At 42.0% G+C, this 25,014-nt stretch overlaps 1 protein-coding gene across 1 annotated transcript in view; it reads right to left on the reverse strand.

Moving 5' to 3' along the window:
• Positions 1-967: 967 nt before the first annotated feature.
• Positions 968-25,014, reverse strand: part of ZC3H12C (zinc finger CCCH-type containing 12C) — a 51,756-nt gene continuing 27,709 nt past the window's right edge. Inside the window, exons 2-6 of the mRNA XM_018556245.1 lie at positions 18,833-19,587; positions 10,042-10,181; positions 9,374-9,608; positions 5,502-5,608; positions 968-2,885 (exon numbers count right to left, since the gene is read on the reverse strand). Of these exons, the coding sequence (XP_018411747.1) occupies positions 1,504-2,885; positions 5,502-5,608; positions 9,374-9,608; positions 10,042-10,181; positions 18,833-19,587 (2,619 nt within the window). The 3' untranslated portion in view covers positions 968-1,503. The remainder of the gene's footprint in view (positions 2,886-5,501; positions 5,609-9,373; positions 9,609-10,041; positions 10,182-18,832; positions 19,588-25,014) is intronic.

Consider the following 25,014-nt stretch of genomic DNA (forward strand, 5'->3'; position numbering starts at 1 on the left):
ATAAAAAGTGTCGTTCTTTGTAAATGATTGATATATTGTAAGCCATGTTAGTCGGTGAAGTACAAAACAAAATAAAAGCATTAAAAATAAATAGTTAAAAATTAAAAAAATATCAGTGCTGTTTGGTCTTTGTTTTATAAAACAGAAATCAAATAAAATGTAAAAAAAAAAAAATCATAAAACAAAAAAAGAGTCTACAGTGTTACAATGCTTAATTCAAGTAATAAGCTACGTGTATGGGTAAACCCACTAATTAAAGTAGCAGTCCCTTTTTCCTTGGTTTCAACGTGATGGTCATAATAATGCGTGCTCCTTTTTTTGAGGATACTGTAAATACAACCTAAACTGAAGAGCAGGGAAAAAAATAAAATTAAAAACAACAAAAATATATTTAAAATAACTTAATTTGGTAAAGCTAAAAGGTAAGTGTTTGAAGAAGGCATTTTGTTTGTTACTGTCCGGACCTGTAGTGTACGTCTTTCCTTATTTCACAAAAGTCAAGAATTACTTCTGTTGCTTTAAAGCTGAACTCCAGGCAGCTAAAAACAAATAAATGCTGCTCTGGATTCATTAAATGAATTGTTAAATTCAATCAGTACATACATCTGATTTTGTATCTGCCTCTTGCAGTCCCTGTACAGCAGAGTTTAGACTGGAAGAGGAAGGAGCAGCACAAGGAAACAATCAGTTGTGCTGCAGTGCTTATGTGCTAACAAGGGGAATGCTGATTGAAGGAGAGCGCAGAAAGATGAGCTTATCAGTCTGCTGCTTCTCCTTTCACTGTCTAGTCTAGACTGGGGGAGGGACAAGACTTGTAAGAGGTACTCAACTACTGCAGGCCTCCTGTCCTGTCAGATAGGGCTGTGCTTTGTGGTCGAGCTGTGTAACTTTCAGGACTGGTTGCACAGAAATACAAATCCTCTGGAAGGCAAAGCAGCTCCCATATATTCAGCTGTTCATGTGGAGTTCAGCTTTAAGTCACAATATGGTAACATGTGAATTTATGATCAGTAGTTTAACATTATTGGTCTTTAAAAGGGACTGGTCCTTTAAGCTGGTTTGTTGTTAGGGAATGATCAGAGGAATAAAAAGTGCGTCCCTGGAAACCCCTCTGATGCACCAAAATATCAAAATATAAATAAATATCTATGCTTTATAAAATTAATTAGCCGTTTTACAAAGGCTGAGGGTTATGCGATTTACCAAAGCAGTTACAAAAACAATTAAAGGAAAATAACCCTTGCTTTTCATACGAAGCTATTATAACCCTGTGCTGTAACTGAGCCTTCGTTCCTCAATACAAATCTTGAGCACAAATAAGACTCGAGTGTGTGACCACAGAAGATGCATGGCTCTATAATTAACATAAATGAATTACTATATAACCCCCTGAGAAGGAGATTACAAATGCTATTGTAGCAAACCTCCTTCAGCAATAGCTGAACAAAAGAAATAAACTTCACACCGCAAAAGGTGTATAGTTTTTTTTGTTTGTTATTATCTTCAATATCCACACTGGGATTTTTCCATCAAAATGGCTGCTGCGAGCTGCTGGGCGTCGGCGACATGCGGATTCCTTTTCATCACGATGCGCACAAGTTCTGCCGGGAAGATGTTACACAAGTTCACAAAGATCTTTTCTCTGGTGTTTGAAATTCTTGGAAGTTCTTGGGGGATGCCGCAGTATGGAACCCTCCAAGAAGGGTCTTGGTTTTCCAATGCGCTCTGGAAAGCAAACTGCTCATAACATGGCTGTGATGGGTTGCCCGGCACTGGGTAACTGGGACGATAACCATAAGCATCCACAGCATAATTTACCCGGTCGCCGTTCCTTGGGCTTTCTTGGCTAATGTATAACTTGTGCTGCCGTTGAGGAGGGCTTTCATACAAGCGGGAATCAGAAATACTCTCCATCCTTGTAGAAACCAGTGATCTACCCATAATTCCACTCTTTGACATAGGGGAATTCGGGGCAATGTGGTAATCATTTGGGCAGCTTGAACGTGCTGCAACGGCATGATGCAAGGGAGGTAATGGCATGTACGGTGGTGGAGGCTTGTGGTGGTGCTTTGGTTCTGGCTCATGACCATAACTTTGGACTCTTATCAAGGGGTCATGGTAGCCCTGGAATGCTTGGGAATTTGTTCGGCTGTGCGTGTGAATATGTTGACATTTTAGGTTTTCCTCCAGCTGAGGGTCAGGGGAGCTGACATATGATCGGTCATTATAACCCGAGTAGGAATCACTGCTCCCACAACTCAAGCTACCTTCGCTGCTGCAGTCAGAAGCCACAAAACCTATCCGGTAATCTGTATCCAATGAGAAACGACGTTCCGGACTCCGATTTCCAGAGATGCAGAGATTTGAATACACATTCATCTTCGAATAATATCCAGTATCCACAGGGGATTCACATTTAGGGTATTGGTCACATGGGAATGTCCCATGATTCTTTGTTGCCAGTATCATCGGAGAGTAGAGTCCAGGTGGTAGTTGGTCCTGAGATGGTAAATGTACATTGGCAAGAGCTCCGTTTCTTAACGGAGTCATACTTTGGGGTTTCACACTTGATATACTAACTAAAGATGGCACAGACCTAGTTTCCAACTTGTTTTTGGTGGGGAGCTTCTCCTCCATGTCATAAGCCTGAGTTCTTATACTCGGGTCTGATTGCCTCTTTGGAGTTGAGCGCTTTACATCTGAGCCGATGTCAATCTTTGTATTTGAAGGCACACTGTTGCTCTTCACCAGTCCAATTTCACCAGCGGTTTTGGCTATGTTGTTCCGAGACATGGCACGAAGTTCATCAGCTACGGACCTTTGGGGCTGATTGCCCCTTTCGGGGTGATAATACTTGCATTTATGACCATAGGTACATTTCTTTCCTATGAGGGAAAAAAAAGAAACAAATAGGAAATGTGTTCTATCACTAGACATTTTCACTCTAATATAAAATTGTATTATTTCATTTCAAGAAGTAATATATCCAGAAAAGAGCGACAAGAACAAGGTAATTTTTACTACAAAAATGAGCAGAAAATTTACTTCTTTATAACCTGCTTCACTAACAATACTATAACCATATGTTTTTGCCTAGAAGTCTTTAAACAAACACAAAGTCTTTTTACAAAATAAATTCGCCATTGCAAATTTTTTTAAATTGAAGTCTAAGCCCAATGGCCTTCGCATCAAGTTCCTGTTATCCTTTTTTTTTTAGCTAGTAAAGTTTGTGCATTTACCTGACTCTACTATAACTTTGCTACTAAGGGCTAGACTTTCCAGAATCAATCCTCACCCTCAACTCTAAGCCACCTGTCACCCCCTGCTAATAGGAGCACTCCACTTTTAAAATGTGGGTGGTGCTTATCTAGAGGGGTTTTTCCCTCAAAGTCACAGAAGGCCAGGTCATAATACAAAATGTGTCCAGGATCAGAAGGATGTGCAGAAGAGGCTTTTCTGGATAATAATTGCTTAGTGATTACTACTTCTGCCTTGCAGCACTGGCAGTCCCCGGCTTGAATCCCAAACAGGACACTATCTGCATGCAGTTTGCATGCTCTCCCTGTGCTTGTATGGGTTTCCTCCAGGTACTTTGGTTTCCTCCCATGTTCCAAAGACATGCTGGAAGGTTAATTGGCTCCATTCTAAACTGGCCCTAGTACCGTATATACTCGAGTATAAGCCGAGATTTTCAGCCCATTTTTTTGGGTGAAAAGTGCCCCCCCTCGGCTTATACTCGAGTCAGCGCCAGCGCGTCATCTTACTTACCTCGCCGAGCGTCGCGTCACTACGTGCGTATGAATGAATGTAATATAGGGGACTGATGTGAATGAATAGTATGTAAAGCGCTGCGTAAATTGAAGGCAATATATAAATACTTGTAATAAAAAAGGAATGTGTGCTTTGAAAACGTTGTTTCTATGTATTTGTTATTATATATGTACCCTATATTGCCAAACGTATTGGGACACCCCTCCAAATCATTGGATTCAGGTGTTCCCATTACCTCCATGGCCACAGGTGTATAAAATCAAGCACCTAGGCATGCAGACGCTTCTACAAACATTTGTGAAAGAATGGGTCGCTCTCAGGAGCTCAGTGAATTCAAGCGTGGTACCGTGATATGTTGCCACCTGGGCAATAAGTACATCCGTAAAATTTCCTTGCTACTAAATATTCCACGGTCAGCTGTTAGTGGGATTATAACAAAGTGGAAGCAACTGGGAACAACAGCAACTCAGCCACGAAGTGGTAGGCCACATAAAATGACAGAGCGTGGTCAGCGCATGCTGAAGCGCACAGTGCACAGAAGTCGCCAACTGTCTGCAGAGTCAATTAATACAGACCTCCAAACTTCGTGTGGCCTTCAGATTGGCACAACAACAGTGCGTAGAGAGCTACATGGAATAGGCTTCCATGACCGACCAGCTGCATCCAATCCTTACATCACCAAGTGCAATGCAAAGCATCGGATGCAGTGGTGTAAAGCACGCCGCCACTGGGCTCTAGAGAAGTGGAGACGTGTTCTCTGGAGTGACGAATCACGCTTCTCTATCTGGCAATCCGATGGACATGTCTGGGTTTGGCGGTTGCCAGGAGAACGGTACTTGCCTGACTGCATTGTGCCAAGTGTAAAGTTTGGTGGAGGGGGGATTATGGTGTGGGGTTGTTTTTCAGGGGTTGGGCTTGGCCCCTTAGTTCCAGTGAAGGGAACTCTTAAGGCATCAGCATACCAAGACATTTTGGACAATTTCATGCTCCCAACTTTGTGGGAACAGTTTGGGGATGGCCCCTTCCTGTTCTAACATGACTGCGCACCAGTGCACAAAGCAAGGTCCATAAAGACATGGATAAGCGAGTTTGGGGTGGAGGAACTTGACTGGCCTGCACAGAGTCCTGACCTCAACCCGATAGAACACGTTTGGGATGAATTAGAGCGGAGACTGCGAGCCAGGCCTTCTTGTCTTACATCAGTACATGACCTCACAAGTGCGCTTCTGGAAGAATGGTCAAACATTCACATAGAGACACTGCTAAACCTTGTGGACAGCCTTCCCAAAAGAGTTGAAGCTGTAATAGCGGCAAAGGGGGCCAACTCAATATTGAACCCTACGGACTAAGACTGGGATGCCATTAAAGTTCATGTACGTGTAAAGGCAGGCGTCCCAAATACTTTTGGCAATATAGTGTACATGAGGAGTATTCATATTTGTTAATTACATATGCAAGCTCTGCTTACTGCTTTGCAGTTTTACACAATGGTTCTGCCTCAGTGTTCCTTGTCACTGGCTGACCTCAACTGCTAAATGCAAATCACTATATTTATAATAATATCATAAAAATAGGAAAGGAAACTTGTAAAAACAAGTCACATTACCTTTCTAAAAAGTACACACTGCAATATTAATTCAAAACATGTTTTCCCTGATCATACACTACACAATTAGTTAACCAAATAATATACAGTATGTAAAAAAAAAAAAGGACAATCAATCACATACCATATGGGCATGGCTGCTTCTTGTATTCAGGGAGAACAGGCTTCTTCCTCAAAAAATTATCCAGGCTTGGTCCATGTCGGCCTAGTGGATCATCAGGAGGCATAAATCTGCAAAAGGAGGCACATACATAGCATTTATTTCATCATACACGAAAAACATCATACATATAAACCTTCGTGTTACACAAAGCTCAAAATGATTAAGTAACCTGACATAAGCAGTGAATGTCACAAAATTGACTTCGGGTGAATTATTCCATGTAGTTTAAAACAGATTTACCTGCAGAGCCACATTTACTGCTTTATAAATTTGCCCCAAAATGTTACCATTGTTGTTTTTTGTTCCACTGATCTTAATCAATCATTGGCATTGTTCTTACAAACGGTCACCAACTTAGCAACTTACCAGTGACAGCTGATTAGTAATACACTGATGGGATTCAGAGTCCAGGGGTTGCCAAATGGAGGCAGTGCTATACCAAGGTATGCAGAGCCCAGCATATTAGAACACTATTTCATTCATTGAGCTGATTTTTTCAAAATTTGTTTAAAAAATAAATCAACTTTGCTTTATATATTTTAAGGGTGTTGTGAATTTAGAGTAGTTTAGTGTTTTAATTTAGTTTAGTGTTTTTAATTTACCTTTTTTGTTTTTTCCATTCTTTTTATTGTGCATCGGTATTGGTGTAATGTTGCTTTAACTTTTTAACTGTACTCTTTTTTTCCCCAACTGTTTGTTTTTGGTTCTTATGAGGGGTCATTTTTTTGCCACAAGAACAGGTCCAGAAACATTGGAAGGAGCTTCCGTAACCACAAGGAAAAAAAAAAACAATTTCTGTCTGTTACTGTTGGAGACTTTCCCTCACTTCTAATGGAGCCATGAATAGAATTACAACAACCAACAAGGTTCAGTTTTGGCTGAATAAACCGAATCCTTAACCTAACCCTGAAAATTGTCTACAGTTATATATTTATACTGACAGCCATTTTTGGCCAACACAAAGTATACAATTAGTTGGATCATGGTGTAAGTTTATGGTTTGTGTAACAGATTTTATATAAAGTGATAAAGTAAATAGCAGGGATGTTGATTGTTTGTTTTCCAGGGTACCAGAAACAGGGGTTATAGATTATAGGAGTATAGGTAAACCTACCATAGCAGATGTATTGGTGCCGCCATTGCTGTCTTCCTTTTGTAGATACTAGCTGTCTTATTTTCTGACCTACTGGATTAATACTTTTTAAGTCATTGACCTGGAACAAGTATGCAGTTGACTTATGCCCTAAGACCTTTTTCAGCATGCTTGGTCTGGAACAGTTTGGGTGGGAGCGGGTGATGCACGGTACCTCTGGCTCCGGCTCTGCCCAGCATCCCGCCAAGCTCACTGACATCACTTGTTGCCAGGAGCTGGCCTGAACGCCAGCCAGAGTGTCCCCTCACCTCCTCCATGTGACCCAATGAGATGCCACCCGAGGGAACCGCCTCAGTCTGCCTCATTATAAGGAAGGCCCTGTTGGTATATCATTAAATACATATTTGTCAAAGTTGGCACGCAGTTTTAATCCAAATCCAAGACACCTATAAATGATGAGTGCACTTTAAAACAAAGTGCAATTATCCTTTTCGTCCCTTTCCTCCCTTTCTTGGTCAAAACTAGTCCACCCATCCCCTCCTCATTTTTTATTTACCTCAATTACAATTATTTATATAGCACCAACATATTCCGCAGTGCTGTACACTCGTTTAGACAAGACAAGTAATAAACACTGACAAGCATCATTTACATACAGGGGTTGATTTACTAACCTTATAAAGACACCACGAACATGTATACACCTCTGTAGTGTGTTCCCTCCCAGCATGATCTATGGGTGGAATCTAAACACCTTTGTAGTGTGTACACACCCAGCAGGTGTGTTGTGCAAAGCCTTGCATGAATTACAAGGTGATGTTGTGTAAATTAGCTCTATGTTGTGTTGCTTGCGTTGATGAATGCAGGAATGTAAATGCATGAGCTAACCATTTTTGTCTAAACTGTGAAGCAGCATTATATATGCATCATGTGCATGATTTTTCCATATATGGCATTAGTGGAAATATGCTTTTGGAGACTTTTTGGTTGATAATTACGTTTTGCTGTGTGAAAATCACACGCACCTGGTGCGTGCGTGTGTTTAGGTTAGTAAATCACCCCCACAGAAACAGTATGTGGAGAGGACCCTGGCCAAACGAGCTCACAGCCTCGATCTGGCATCTGCAACTTCCGCTGTTTGTGCGTTGGCCGTGTCTGCACAGTAGTTCCCAATAGAATTCCCATGGGCTGTGTCCCAAGACACTTGATTTAATGTGTGCTTATCCTTTAATGTTATAGATTTGTTATTATTTGAAGAATGGCGCCTTTATAATTTCATCTTCTGGTTCAATTTGTACATTTTGTGATTGTTTGTGAATGTTGCTTTTTTCCATCCACGATGAAGTGTTAGTATGCAATAGAGGTTATATTTAATTAGAATCTCCTCAGGTCACCTCAGTACCTCTTTTGCTGACAGCTCCCTGAAAAGAATTGTTACATTTGGAGAAAGCGATGGCATCACCGGAGTTATATTTAGGTAGCACTTCTGGTACAGACTGCAGACAAGAAGAAAATGACATCCTTCAATGTTCTATTCTATTTTCTCTCCCTTATAACTGAACCTACTGAGCGGTGCCCATAAAAATGTCATTACTGACTCATAGATGACAATTAATTTCATGATAACTAAGGATTGAAGGTCCAGAGTTTCTTCACTTATTAATGCTCAGTAGGAGCTGAACATTTTCCAAAAGTGGACTACAGAGAGGAAGTAATTTGATTGTTATCTGTGATGAGATTTTCTAGAGCTAAGTAGTGGAAGACACATGCAGATGGAGTTAATTTTCTTCTCAGCTTGTGTCTGTCACCTTGCATACGCATCATGAATTAATCATTTCCCATGGAACTCAAATAATACGTGAAGCATATAAGCTATTACTACGTCAGCACATAACTTTTAATTGTATGTGAATATAACGGGGTCAGTTCACCCGCAGCTGTCATTTCAGTGTCTGCTGGATGCTGGTAAGTGGGACCGCATATTTGAGAACTTATTTCCAATACGTTTTTTAGTTCTGTCAACCTGCTGTTGGAGTTTCATTTATTTTTCTTTGTGACGTTTGGCGTCATCCAAATTCTGCCTATTGCAGATAGAGTGAGATACTGTAACCACAAACCTCTCAGGTTAAATTTTGCCACTGGGGTCTCTGAAAGGTATAACAATCCAGTGTAAAATTAAGCCCACCAGCAATTACCCATTGCAAGGATAAAGCCTTCAGTAACTTCTATATTGAAGCAGAATCCACTCTGCTCTGTGTGAGAGCAAGTGGTCTCTATGCAGCGGTCTGACACACCCCCACTTGAGTCAGAGCTAGAGTACTCCAATCAGCAGGAAGCATGAGCAGTGCTGATTGGAAAGTTACAGGTCTGGCTCAACTGGGGGGGTGTTGGACCACTGCAGAGAGGCTGCTGCTCTCACACAGAGCTCTTAGCTGCATAATTCTGATGGGGACCAGGCTGATTTAGAGGAGCTGAAGCTGTTTTAACAAACAAACCAATGGTAAGCCTTTGGGCACTTCCATTTTATTACACCCTAAATGTGTTTATACAATTTTCACAGAGGCTTTAATTGGGTTTATGCTATTGCAAAACTACAATTCACAGTCAGTCCTATTGTATTTCGACAACACTTAGAAAGCCACAGGATTGTAGAACATGCCCTGTTTAAACACCAGAGGAAGTCCACGCTGCCTGCCTCTGCCTCAATATATCATTTTTGTTCATTGGCTCATTAACTTACTTGTCGTTGACAAATGAATACATTAGCAACCTTTCGTCAATGAATTTCTTCCATTCAGGCTTCTCGTTGGCCAGATCCCGATAGTTGTCGTTAGATACAATAATGCCATCTGATTCGAACGCCAGCTTCACTATGAAGCGATCATCGTAGCACACTACCCTTCTGCCCTGGACTCGGCGGGATGGAGTAAACACCAGGATCTTGTCCTTCTCTAACTTGCGCAGGATTTCTTGATCTGATAAAAAGAGATTTTTTTTCAGTCAAATGCAGCACTTGTACAATGTTACTCATAAACTCACAAGGTATGTGTCTACAGGTGTCCCATGTTTGAACATAGCCCATGGAGTATAACCAGGGGCAGATTTCTGCCTAGCCACCATAGACCATGGCTTAGGGTGGCAGGGTTGCTTAGGGCAGCACACATCTTGCCCTATCATCTGCTTTCAATATCACCATTTACACTCAAACTTCAGAGCATAGTTTGAATCTGACAACTCTGAGAAAACCTCTGATTTCTCTGAATCTGGTGGCTCTGAGAAAAATATTAGTACTAACACTGCTTACCTTCCTGATTCAGATCCGATCTTTTCATGTATGACATCCTAAGATCCAACATAGATAGGGTTGTTGATCTTTCATAATGTGTTGGAGTTATTTATGAAACTCACCAGTAATGAGGGCATCAGGTCGGGACTGTTCTTTCCTCCAGGCTGGAACAAATACGGTGACATTCTTATGTCCTCTATCCAAGAACCAGGAGACAGCTAGCTTGATCCCGTGGCAAGAAAACACTTCTTTATTACCATGACTACAACAGGGAGAAGATTGCATTAGAGTAGTTCAAACAGTTTTAAAACTTCTAACTGTATAGTTGTCTTACCACCTTCCAGGAGGGGCCTTGTGCTGCTCAGAAAAGGATTATTAAGCCAAGGATGCCATAAGTACATGGTTCTGGTAGGAATACATAAACCTACTAATTTATAATACACTGCTACCCTCATCCTCATCCTCATCCACAAAGTTAAATGCACAGAATGCTGTTGTTTCTACAAATGTACGTTAATTTTGTAGTGACAGTTTTAGATGTCTGATGACGCTCCCACGAAGGAACAATTACAAGGTAACAACATAAAGGAGGATGAAAAACAATTTCAACAAATGAATTGTAATACTCCAGTCAAACATAACAAATATTGCATGAAGGGTAACCCTTGAACAAAACTGGGCATTGTCCATTTAGAATTCCCTGTTGGTGTTGACTTCTACTGCTTTCCAAATGGTCAGGAATGCCACCCATTGCTTTACAGTACATATAGGGTGCAACCTTGTGCTAATCCTAAGCATACTAACCACAGTAAATCAGGCAAACTGTAGCTTAACTATTGCACATAAGGTGAGGTAAGATCAACCGACTCCTTGGATTGGCTCTGATAAGGCTACCCAGTACTTCTGTTTCTTGCCTTTGGGCAGCTTGATCTGCAATGTTATTGAGTTCTTTTCCTGGGGCCACAGGACCAGGTTGGACCAAGCTGGAAGCTTAGTCACATGGGAGGGGGAGAGTGAGGCACAAAGTCAGTCATACCTGAAGGGCTAGAAGTGATTTGGGCACCAGAGTGTAAAGTAAAGATGAGCATGTGCTGCTGAGAAAGAGGGAAATTACATAAACTATTTATCCTGCATAGACAAAGGAAAGGGCCCCTATAGCCTATACATTTCTTCAGTCCCATAAGAAGCATATAAATGTGCCCTCATAAGAATGCATCTTCCATCCAATTTATGCCATATTCAAGCAAATGTTAGCTTCAAAACTTGGGTCTGGTGATCCAGACATGGGATGTTGATCTTGATAGAAGGACTGACCAATAATTGGGCTATGCACCTCTAGTGTCCTTCACCCCAACACAAATGCTAAGTGGTTTAATTCATACGATAGCTAATGAATATATTCTAGTCTGGTTGTGATGCTTTTCTTTAAGGGTAATGTTTTCATTTTCAGCTAGGACTATAAAATACAATTGTTACAATTTGGTCAAGTATTAATATTTCATATTTTTTAGTCACCAGGTATTGTTTTAGGGTGCTTTATAAATGTTTAAAAGCTCTCCTAGTCTCTTTGATGAATAACATCCTACATACAGATTTCAATAGCTTAGTAAGAATTAAAGTCTCTGTTTTTGTTTTAACATATATCTACTGCTAGCAAGCAGTAGATACATGCAAAAACAATTAAACAAAATAAAAAATGTCAAATAGACAATTACTTACCTATGTCTGCGCCGCTCACTCCCGGCTGCAGTACACAGGTCCTGATTGGCCGTGCAGGAGGATGATGTGGGCAGGCGCACGCGCAGTCCATATCAGCCCTGGGGAGAGACTCAGTGGAGGTCAATGCACGCAGCAGTGAGCGTGTACGCCGGACAGACTTCGTGGGACATAGAAGAAACAGCAGTCTGTGCTGGATCAGAGACCGGCACCAGCACAAGAGAGACTGCTGGAAACAAGTAGAAGCAAGAAGATGATCGCATCAAGAGGCATCACTTAAGGTAAGTCCTTAAAGCAGTATTAGGGGGGAGGGGATTTGTTGGACTTTAATGTCACTTTAATTCCTACATCTGTCATGAACATTAGAAGGCAGTCTGTCATGCATGAGAGTTCATCTTCTGCGCTGTCTCTATAGTTCACCCACAGTGCTTTAGGAGTCTTTCGTCATGCATTGAAAGTTTATTAGTGAAACAAAAATTGTATACTTATACTTAAAGAAAACAGATATAAAAAAACAGTTTGCAAATTTATAAACTACATATAATTAAAATTGAGATCAAACTAACCTGAAACCGTTATAGTTTCCCTTCAATAAGAGAGAAAAATCTTCCAACAGACATTTATTACCGTGACCAGATGATTTTTCTCAACTAAGGGTAGATTCACTTTAGCTGGCTGTTGTTTCTACAGGACAGGAAGTGAAGTAAAATCTCCCAAATAGGACACAGGTGGCCAAAAAAATGACAGGGCTTTTAACCCTTACCTTATCTATCCAAACCTATAAATTCTGACTTTAGCTATACTTTAACCCAATGTTTGCATACTCATCTCTCCCACGCCACCAGGGGCGTAGATAAGGGGGGGGGGATAGGGGGGTTCAAACCGCCCCCAGAGTGTCCTGGCAGTGGCTAGCGAGGGGAGGGCAGAGGGGGTCACGTACTCCCGGCCGTTTAACAGCGTTCTGAAGAACCCATCTAAAGGGAGTCCGGGGATGTCCTGTTTGATGTTTTATCAAACAGGACATCCCCGCATCCCTTCAGATGTGCCTGTTCCTGCCTGGCCCTGAATGATATGTACATATCTGGCCCTACAAGTAGGGTTGCCACCTGTCCAGGATTCACCCGGACAGTTCGGGTTTCGAATGCTGTGTCCAGGTTTCATGGCAGTAGAAACCCGGACACAGGATGTCCGGCAGACAAGGGCAACCAAAGTTAAGATAAGGGCTACTGGCCCCCCACTGAAAATAGTCTTAACTGTGATTTTTACATATGAATAGGTGGAGCTATTTACATATGAATAAGCCACCACTCATTCTCCCAAAAAAATGTCTGCTCGTCGTTTGAGTGTTCGGGCTTCGCTTGAAGAAAAGGTGGCAAGCAGTAGATATAGGCAAGAAGTGTAAAAAAAAAATAAAAAACGCTTGAAATCATTTTTAAACTTACCTCGTTATCGCTGCTCGCTCCCGCGCCGAGAATCAGGAACTGCTCGTACGAGCCACTGTTCTCTGTGCTAGGGACTGACTATTCCTGCACTAGAAGATAACAGCTTCAGGATCCTTTCACCCCACCGTACCTCTAGCTCTAGGCAGGATAAAGGGACAGACCCTGACATGAAGGGACAACCACATACATGAATTGAGGTTCTAGCTTCCCCCCAAAGTATGCAGGACAGAGATGGGACACTCAGCATCCTTCTCTCTCCTCCCTTCATGTAAAACTCTCTGGCAGCTAAACTGGCTCTTTGTAATTCAACAGATGAAACAGACATTATAAGAGCAATTTGATTGTACTGATTGCTTGTCTACAGTGTAATCTCTCATATGCAATTACAGCGATGACTACTTATCACATGATTTTCTATTCACAGCACTGACGGGAATTGGCGCAATGGAAAGATAATTAATTGAACACTGCATGGGATTTAGCTACACTTTCCATGCGTATTCCCAGGGCAACAATGTCTAAGGCAAGCCAGTCAGCCTTTGATAGGGAGAACAGGGCTGGGATACCTGTATTTGGGGGACTATGTGTACACAGAAACCCTGTATGTTTATGGGAATCTTCTAAAGCAGTCTACTCAATGCAGATATTTTAGTTCACGGTTGAGGTGGAGCAGCTTAAAGTGACAATAAAGTCACAATTTATTTCCTCCCCACCATGCTGCTTTAGGGACTTACCTAAAATGATGCCTCCTGAGCCAATCATCTTCTTCTTTCCACTTTTATTCAGCAATCCCTCCAGCGCTGTTGCCGGTCTCTGATCCAGCGCAGACTGCTGTCTCTTCCTGTCCGACGTGCACGCCCCCAGCTGCGTGCATTCACTTACACTGCGCCTTTCCACTTCTCCCCGCTGAAGATCTCTACTGCGCATGCGTCCGCCCCATCATCCTTTTTTTTCCCTGTCCTAGGATGACAACACTCACACACTGTACTGTATGTATGAAGAGACAGCGTTGTCAGCCAAGAACATAAAGTGTGTCAGGACTACAGAACACCTCCCCCTCTCCAGATCTGCATAACATTTAGGGGGAGTGCTCTGTAGTTCATAGAAGTGAGCTGGGCAGGGTTAATAATATTGTTTGAGATAATGTAAATCTGCAATTTAAGAAAAAAAAAGTACGGTAAACTGGTATCATGAATAAAATGAAGACACCCTGAGAACATGAACCTTTAAATGACACTTGTCAAGAAATATGGGAGCCGCCATTATTTACCTCTTTCTGAAAAAATTTAGTTGGACCATCTCTGGCATTAACATTTTCTGAATCAGAGAACCTGACGAGCCAAAATTCCTGATCTGCATTTTTTTTTTCTGGTTAAGGCCTCATTCACACTGGGCTAACTCGGGACATACACGTCCGTGTGGCGTTCACCCCCATACCCATCCTGTCTGCATCCGAGTACAGACACCCGGATGGATGTGCAGTTTAGGTGTGCGTATGACAGCGTAAAACGCATGGACGTGTACGCCCCGAGTTATCCCAGTGTGAATAAGGGCTTAGTGATTGTGAAAGCATTTGAATGATTGGACCAGCTAGGGAACTAGTGTTTTCAGTGTTTGCCCCCTTGTATCTCTCTTGGCAACTATGAAACCTAGCATGGATCCAGGGTGCACCATTATGTAGATTCTGACTTCCCCTTCCAACGTTTAAGAGGTGTCCTGCCTCCCCCCACACCTATCCTTTGTTATTGAAGCCACCCATTAGGGTGTTGGGCCAACAATAAGGGTTTTTGTGTTGGGGAGGGGGAACCCCCTAACTTGCAAGGAAAACAGACGCCGCTGTTACTGACCTTTGCTGGTGAAAAACCTAAACGTTTCACTGTGTCGCTTATCCTCTTGCTTCAGTATTTTGGGTCACTGTCCCGAAACAAGTACACAGATACTTCAGACTTTTCTCTGACTTTCCAAAGATGTATACTTGTTCCAGGTCATTTCCTCACAAAGTCAGAGTGTAAAAGTAACTGTTGTTGGAGCGCTGGTCCCAGAAATGTATATGGTCTGGTATAGTCTCTAGGTTTTAGAGGCAGCTCTCCAGTCTAAGGGGTGTCCACTGGATCCCCAAAGTGATCCAAGAAATTTAATAATAGTCAGAGCGGCACAATTAGATTGTTTGTACAGTACAGGGAGCAGCACAGGGTATTTTAAGTGTGCTTCGCCATGAGGAAGGAGGAGTTGAAATCCCCCGAAATGCATTGGCTGCTGTTTTACAGGGTACTTTCTATACCTGAGGCCCACGGGGGCCCAGGGGGTGCAGTCAATGTGCAGGAGGAACATATTCAGCCCCCACCACTGACTGACCTGCCATCACCAAACCTCTACACTGCTGCCCTGAACCAGCTGCTACAATGAGTTCCCCAGTTATATGCCACCCACCAATCACAGGAACGATGAGGCTCAGCCCATATTCTGCATGAATTTAACTTCTCTTTCCTTACAATATAATAAAGTAACAGTTCATTTTTCATCATGGTTTCATAGCAACAGACTTCATGGCACTCCAAAACTTATGCCCAACGGGGGTGTGCCCTCAGAGTTTCCAGTTGTACTGGTTGGAACTACTTAGGGGAGAAACAGCAGCATCCACCTTAAAGGGAACACCGAAAAATCGGGAAACTACATTTTCCCAGCTGTGTGCAATGTCTATTCCACGAGGGCCCACCAGAGGTTCACTGGTCTACAAATTTTGGGAAATTATCAACCTCCGAGATAAAATGTGTTAATTCTTATATATTTTGATTAGATGAATTAGAAAACAGGTGATAAAAGGTGCTGGTGCAAGGTACATTTGTCTTGGTCAGATCTACGCAGCATACAGTTACATTTGTTGGCTTGTGAAATTGTCATTGCCTAACCAAGCAAAGATGCCTCGAAACTGTGTAAACAACGCACATAACTTCTGCTACATCTGCTCAAAAATGCAGTGTGACTGAAGTGGTAAAAAAAGGCATAACACCTATATTTTGGATGCAAACTAGGTGATCAGGAGAAGAGTCGGGCCCCTTATCATTGTTGCATTACATGTGCAACTTTTCTGCGTCATTGGCTAAACAAGAAAAAGTCCATGCTATTTGCAGTTCCAATGGTGTGGAAGGAACCCACCAATCATAGTAGCGACTGCTATTTTTGCATGGTTCACCCAATTGCAAAAGGGATCTCAAGAAAGAAGAAGTGGACCATGAAATATCCAAACATTCCATCCACATCTGCCTATTACAGATCCACCAGAATCCTACTCTCCAGACTCAGATGAAGATAAAGACAATAAGCAGGATGCCGCTGATCCGGGGCCGTCAATGTCAGCGGACCCAAACGTTAGCTAACTGTATGCTCCTCCTGAACCACATCTAATTTCACAGAGTGAAATAAATGACCTAGTCAGGGATTTGGAATTGTCTAAGAGTAAGGCAAAGATACTGGGCTCCAGATTACAACAGTGGAACCTCTTGCAGAGTGGTGTCAGGATCTTCATTTTCTGTGAAAGCCAAAAAGATCTGGTTCAGTATTTCTTAGTGGAAGGTGATTTGGTTTATTGCAATTATATTGATGGCTTAATGACAGCCCTTAACATTACCCACAATCCTGATAAATGGAGATTGTTCATAGATTCGTCTAAAACAAGTCTAAAAGCTGTTTTATTGTGAAATGGGAATGTTTGGCAATCTGTTCTTGTTGGGCATGAAGTCCACATGCAAAAAAATGAAAATAGGAAACAGCTGCTGAGGTGTATAAAGTATGAGGAACATCAGTGGCAGCTATGTGGTGATTTGAAAGTTGTTGCCCTGTTGCTTGGCCTGCAGGGTGTATACACAAAGTACTGCTGTTACCTCTGTGAATGGGACAGTCGAGCCAGAGATTCTCATTATGTCAAGAAAGACTTGGCCATCACGACAGTCCTGGGAGCCAGGAAAGAAAAATGTTCAAAATCCAGCTCTTGTTGACTCTGGAAACTGGAGCCGATTAATACTTATGACCTAAAAGAGAACTATTTCTCTAGCTTTCTCTAGCCGACCTGTGACAATGAAACTGTCACAGGTCTGTTGAGTAGATCGGGAAGTGAGCCAACACATACTATTATTACATATTATTCCCCCTGTTTTTCTGAATCAGACCTTGGGTCTCCTCTTAGGGGTCTATTCACAAAACTGCCGAAGGATCTGGCCGTAGCTTCGGCCGATCCTTCGGCTGGCTTTGGCCCCAGGAAGAGCCAAGAAAGCTTGGATAAAAGCCAACCACACTAACCTAATCATATTTAAGTTTATTATTGTGGTCAGAGATGTGTGTTATCTCAGCAGCGTTTCTTAGTTGGTAATGATATAATTCCATGCACTTCTGGTCTAATTCTGCAAGGGATACAATGAAACACAAGCACAGAGGGAAGAAGAGGGAGGCTACAGGTGGAGGCTGCATATAAACGAATGACGCAGAGGTCACCCAAAGATGTCTGAGTAGGAGGATAAAACTCCTCTATGAAGTTACACGCTGACGTACTGTATGTGTGTTACATTGTCTTAGTCAACCTACATGAATTAAGTATAATGTAATATACAAAAAATAATTTGCTGTTTTCTTAAATATTTGTTTTCTCTATTCACTCATGGCCTTATAATTAGAGGTGCACCGAAATGGAAATTTGAAAACCGAAATAAAAAAAATTGTCAGGCCGAAACCGAAAATGTTTTTTATTTTAATTTTTTAAAAATATTTAATTTTAATTTTTTATAAACTTTTATATTTATTTTTACGGGAAAGAGAGACACCGGCCGCTCACCACGCTCTCCTCCCGCAGCGCTCGGCAGGCTGTCACACTTTCTCTCCTCCCCGCTGGGACATAGAGCAGTGCCCAGCGGGAGGAAAGAAAGCAATGGATGCGCCGATGTATTGGCAGAAAAATTGCACTTTCGGCATTTAGCCAAAAGTGCAATTTTTGGCCCATATATCGGTGCATCCCTACTTATAATGATAGACAATTAAACAAAACATAACACCTTTAAAACTGAACTCTGGGCAAACAGCTAGTACACAGATGAAATACATATGTGAATTGTTTCCCCAAAGAATTTGTATTTCTGGACTTCCCATTATAAGATTTTTACAAATCTGCCACATAATACAGCTCTGTTTGGCACGGCAGAAGACTTGATCTTGTACTGTTGCCTTATCCTACACTTAGCCTGTGACTGGACAATGAAGGAGAAGCAGCAGACTGATGAGCTCACCTCTCCCTCTCGCTCTGGTCTCTTCTTTTATCAGCAGGTACCTTGTTAGCACATAAGAATTGCAGCACAACTTGTGCAGCTTCTCTCTCTACCAGTCTGAGCTTTGCTGTAAAAGGAGCTTGCAAGAGTCTGATACCAAGTCAAGTTCAGGTAATTACACTGCTTGCACTTTATTGATGAATAATTGAGATAAATGTGACCGCTTGAACTGCCTTTGAGATTATAGGCACTCTATTACTTCATATACCTTTTTGCTGTACTCAAAAATTAAATAAAAATCTAATGTAATAAAAACAATACATATTAATGTGTACAGAGCTGCATTAAATTGTGTATTTTAGATCTGCCTGAAGTTATGCTTTATATAATGCACAAACATTCTAAGTATATCTACATAACTTGTATGTTATGTATGTTAACCAAATATAATTCTTCAAACTCAGAACCTGAGTCTACTGACTCACTATTCGTTATTGACTTACCTCATGGCAACATTGCTCCCATCAATAACAATGGGCTTTAGGTTATCACTATCATCTATTCCCTCCTGGTGAAAAGGAGATTCCGATCTTTGAGACTCAAAGGATGATGGTTCTCGCACATTTGTGTTAACACTTCCATTTTGCTCGCTTTCACTTTTGCTGCCAAGCTTGACAAGTTCCCCTAAAATGTCATTGATTAAAGCATTAGTACCCAGCTTGTTGAGAACAAGAAGGACTTGTTCTTCTGAGTATCCTAGTTTAAGTGCAAAGTCCAGTTTCATTTGGTAATCCTTTGACTCGTCAGGTGGCTTCTTGATCTCCTTAGCTCCCATTAGATCATCCTCATTTTTTAGGTCCTGAAGAATCTCATTCCTTTTTAGAATGTATGGCTCAATGCAAGGAGAGCGACAGAGCTGTCTATGTGGCTTGGTTACCTGACAAGGTTCGACTATGAGTCTTCCTGACAACTCCAAGTCGTTGTCAGAATTTGTGCTTTCTTCAGAGTCACCACTGGTGCTGCAGGTTTCCTCTGAGTTATCTTTGTCCAAATCGTCCTTTCTGGAATTGATTTTATCCATGGTGGGTTTCCGCAGGATAGTCCACGGTACAATTGCACTTAAAGCGGAATTACTGCTGTCTGCGTAAAGGTGTCCGAAGCTGTGCCCGAATTCATCCTTTAAGCCCATGAAGCCGGTACATGTGTCCGGCTCCACCTTGCTGCTATTTCTAAAGCCTTGATAGTATGACCTGAACTCCTGCAAAACAGAAAAAATGATGACCATAATGATGCCAGCAAAGTAACAGTCATTATGAGAAGAACAAAAACAACAAAAATAAAAAGATGTTTCTGCCATCATGATAGGAAACATTGTACAGGGTTACTATAATATGGTATTTTGGCAGCTACAAAGGCCTCAAGCTAAATGTACCGGTTTGTCTCTCTGTTAATAGCAGTATGTCGCTCTGTTCCTTGAAGATGCATTCAGGGCAGGTCCATTAAGGATAAAAATGTCTCCTAAATATAAGAATGCATCCCAATAACCCCCAAGCAGGGTATATCCACCCATCCATATTCGCTTGTCATAAAAAAAACTCAGAATTTGGATGGTTTTTAAAATTTACCCTGGTGGATAATGTCAATGCCTTTATGTGATAGTATTAAGACCTGGTGATTGGATTCTGAAGCTTGAGCACTGATGCATGAGGAAGGTCACATGATCCCCAATAACTGAAAGCCATATTCTGTTAGAGAAACCAAGCAAGGGATATGGCGGAGTGGGGAGGTGGCCTGGTGATTAGATGCTGAAGCCTGAGCACTGATGCATGAGGAAGGTCACATGCTCCCCAATAACTGAAAGACATATTCTGTTAGAGAAACCAAGCAAGGGATACAGTGGAGTGTGGAGGTTGCTTAGGAGCATGGATCACTGCGCAGCTAAGACTGTGCAACCATTTTGCTCTGAATGGGCAAAGTGACAGTGACTTCTACTTTTAAGGAGGAGTAGGCTATCTCCTGGTACACCTGCATTTAATTTATCAACTGCATCAATATGTTCCCACTTGGAGACTCATATAAATAGAGTTAGGACCACACTTTACAAATGGGCCTTGACACGGCAGTGTGGCTTCTACATATTTTTGGCCAAAGGTTTGTGCAACTAAAACCTCTGCTTTTAACGCATACTGTTAGACAGGGACATTTGTTTTGTTGCAGGCTAGCTGGCAGGTGTGCTGGGGACTTCTTTGTGTTTTGTATTTCTTTAAATGAAACCTGCTCTGTTAATATGAAGGCCACCATTTCTGACCTCTCCTCCTTTAAATGCTAGCAGCCTGGCTGTCGTACGTTAATAATTTCTGAGGCACTGGTTTGCAAAAACCACACAGATTAGGATCTCTGAGTATACTCTGACTTATCTAATCTACATGCTTGTTTGGGTCAGTACTCAGAAAACATTTAAGCTAGAGACATCCAGGAAACTGTTGTTTTTAGAAGGAGTTTAGCAATGGTAACTACCATATATCTTTTTATACGGGCTTCCTTGAAAGGGTCAGTCCAACCAAAACTGAAATTTTAGTGTAGTGGGTGCTGGAAAGCTAACCCACCTAGCTGTTTCATACAATAGGAGAGAGTTCTATGCTTGAGTTCCTTGGTCTGCACACTTGCAGTATCCAAGACATCTAGGAAGCCAGATGCTGACACCTAAAAACCAAAATATCACTTTCAGATGGACTGTCTCTTTAACAATAATCGGTGGCAGGAGACATATTTGTAAGACAAAGAAATGTTTAGAGAACATGTGTCTGCTATATGGTCATTGCTCGGGGACAGTGATCACTGATTTAGCAGCTTTCTTGCCCCTTCTCCATGACCTATAATTGCCATCTGTCCCCAATCTCCGGTCCCCTTCTGAAAGCCTCAAATGTATGTCTCTGTGAATGCCCTGAGGTTTTCATAACTATCAATCTTTCTATAATTCTATTTATAGGCACATTATTATTTATTAACATGATCAGTTTATCATTATGAGCAAAATCATAAATATCACAAGAGCTTTAACTCCAACGTAAGATCTTGGTGAATAGTGCTCTAGGACAATATTAGACAGGGCAAGATACACCAACTCAGGAACAGCGTCCATAGAAATGATTTTAAAACTATTCCAACGGGACGAGAATCTGTCACTGTTATGATTATTGTTGTTATTATTATTATACAGGATTTATATAGCGCCAACAGTTTGCGCAGCGCTTTACAATATATGGAAGACATTCCTTACAATACAATTCAATACGATTTAATACAATACAATTCAAGACAAGATGGTTGTCACAGTTCAGCTGCAGACTTGCAGCAGAGCTGTTACTTGTAGTTCTACCAGTATATACATACCTCTTACCCCTGGTTCTGCAGGCATGCAGGGCTGTGCTGGTGCTTGTAGTCCTCCAGACATGTGCTCTGAACCTGACTCACTCTTGCACCTGTCTGCAAGCTTTAGGCGTCGGCCGACCTCTCCTGCTGTTTCTTATGCAGTTTCTTGGCCAATCAGTGCAGTCTGCTTGTGGCCAATCCTGTGGATCCTCCCTCTTCCTGTCTCTATTTAAACTCAGGGCAGCGAACGGCACGCGGCACGCACAACGCTTTCCTAAGCTGGTTGCCGAGTGCCCCATTTGTGATTTATCCTGAATTCCCGGAAGTTTTCCCGTGTACGGAACCTTTGGCTTGTCCTTGGAAATCCCTGTCTTCAGCCTGTCCCTAACCTTTGATTCGTACCCTGTACCTGTTAGGTGAGTTGGGTGGACTTAGGGATTGTGACCTGGGGCCAGCACGCAGCCAAGCCCATCTCCACCATCAGGAGCTCTGGCGAATACCGGCTGGCTCTTAGATTCCACATCCTGGGGAACCCCTGCCACCTACTCAGCATACCATGCCACCTACTCAGCATTGCAGTACCCTGCCTTGTATTTGAACTTCCAGCTTTAGCTGACTTCCACTACCTCATTCAGTTCCCCTGCTGGTACTCCAGCTCTGGGAGTCATCAGCCTACACTGCTTGGACCCTTTTCTCTGAGGGTCCCTGCCAGTGTAGTGGAAAGGGTCCACATACCGGACTCCAGTTCATACCCGTGAGTCCCAATCCATGATAATGGTAAGGAGGGCTCTGCCCGTGAGGGCTTACAATCTAGGAGGGAGGGGGAAGTGATACATGAGGAGGTAGCTGTGTGGGGATGAATTGTATGAGAATGTGATAGTTCAGTGGTTAGGTTGAGGTGGGATAGGCTTCCCTGAAGAGATGAGTCTTTAGGGATTGCCTAAGGGCAGTCAAGGTGGGAGATAGACGGACATGTTGGGGTAAAGAGTTCCAGAGGATGGGAGAGACTCTAGAGAAGTCCTGGAGGCGAGTATGGGAGGAGTTGACAAGGGAGCTGGAAAGCAGGAGGTCTTGTTATTAATATTATTATGCAGGATTTATGTAGTTTGCACAGCGCTATTTAAAATAAAGGGAGCCAGTGCAGTTGCAATATGATTCAAGACAAGAGGGTTAGGAGGGCCCTGCTTGTCAGAGCTTACAATCTATAATTTAAAAAAAATCCTGCCTGAAAGGAAAATATGTTTTACTTACCTGTCCTGATACCCATGCCATCAGTCTTCTCTCCCTAGAAGAACTAAGCAGAAGAATTTTCTGCGTCCAGTACTTCCAGGACTGTCCTATGCCTGATCCTCCTCTGCACTCTCTGTTTCCATCTTGCAGTCCCTTCATCACTACAGGAGACAATAGTGACCTAGAGACTGGTGGAAGGTACCACAGTGAGCAGCAGGGGACCAGGCATCCAGCACACCCAGATGATGTCTAATGCTGAAGATTTTTAGATTTTTAAAAAGTGACCATTTATTGGATCAGCAAGACAGCCAGGCAACTAGAACTTTCAGAAGGAAAGAAGGTTAGTAATAGTAGCCGTATTCCATCAGAATAGGTTTCCTTTTATGTCTAGAAAGTATTTGCTACTTTTTATACCGTATTGTTTTGTTTCAATGAGGCCCTCCAATGCATCTTTGGACTCTGAAGATCTCCAATAGATCTCTGACAGCCTATTGTCTACAGACTGGCAAGAGCAGATGTCTTTGCCTGCCCCCCTTTCAGAGGTCCTTGTGGAATACATAGTCCCTTCACCCACCCCCAACGACACAGGAACAGCACGGCTACGTTTTCATTCACAAGTCTTCCAGTTTCCCATTTATAAAGCATTCATGCACAAAAACGACCCGCCAAGATAACAACTGAAAATCTATTCAATAAAGCCAAATAAAAATACCAGAAGGGCATTACAAATACGAAAACGTGCTCTGAGGTTGTAGCCAGAATAGAGATAGAAGTAAAATCATATATAAAGAGCGTAGTATAAGATTGCTGTGTGACCTTGAGAGCAGCACGGGAAGTTAAATATTATTGTCACAGGACATTTATTAATGGAAAGCAGATACAAACAAAGGTGTTCCTAAAACGTATCAATAACCCCGTTCATTCATGAATCCAGATAAGGAAACTGGAATGCACGGAATTACAGATATGAGATCCTGCCCTTCTCTTCAGTACCCTTAACTTTACTGACCTCAATAACTGCTTTTAATAAGGTATCACAAAGAGCAATGATATGCCGTCACCCAATCAGATTGTACTATTTAGCACTTAACAGGGGTCCCTGAATTATAGTTTCTTGCATAGGGGGAAATATTAAGAAGGAAATCCAGGTTTTAACAATGCTCAACACAACTGGAGGTATATTTAAAACAAAATCCTGACAAATTCAGGTGCTGTCCAATCAAATGTCACTCTTTTTATTTCAGTCTCACATTCAGACACTAACTACTTCCTGTTGCCTCTAATTTAAAGCGACTCTGTCAGTCACTTAAAAAATTCCACATAGAGGTCCTTGCCATGGAAAAGCTATTATACTCACCTCCCTGGCAGCCTGTGTCTCCTATCATTGATCTGTTTCAGCTCTTTAGGCTCCATCAGACTCCTCATAATACAACACTTCTTGGAGTGTCGAAGTGTCTGTGTCCCCGGGCTGCATGCTGCCACAAGAAATTCTTTATGTGACTAACAGGGTTGAAAACATTTCTTATAGTCGTCCCTTCCATAACCGTGACACAATATCCATTCCCTTATTGTTTTCTTTATTAACTATTTGCCAGCAACAAACTGGCACCATTCCAATCCATGCTGCCTGACTGATCCACGTCTCAACTGGATCCTCAAACGCTGCTCACTCCATATTTTCCTTCACCGTCAGCCAAGGACACAGAGAATTCAGTTCGAACTCTAACCAATGTTTATTTGTTCATTTCCAGATGCCACCCCAACCACCACACGTGAGTTTCTCTCCTTCATTCTAACCCCCTATTTACACTCTTACATTCAAGGCTTCTCATAAGCCTCTCTGCTTTTCTAGAATTCATTCCATATGCCATTTAGCACTCTCCAAACAAAGACACCTTAAGAGCACCCTTACAATTCATTCTCTTTACATCATATCCTCTTCTGCCACTGATCCCGCATTTCCTCCTCCTCCGCTGTCACCTTATATACAGTTTACTCATTCCCTTACTTCTCTAGACTGCATCCTCTTCTGCTGTATTTTAATATCCCTTTGTGTGTGTATATATATATATATATATATATA

This window comes from Nanorana parkeri, unplaced genomic scaffold (assembly GCF_000935625.1).
Source record: "Nanorana parkeri isolate BGI_ZX_2015 unplaced genomic scaffold, ASM93562v1 scaffold229, whole genome shotgun sequence".
Classification (NCBI taxonomy): Eukaryota; Metazoa; Chordata; class Amphibia; order Anura; family Dicroglossidae; genus Nanorana; species Nanorana parkeri.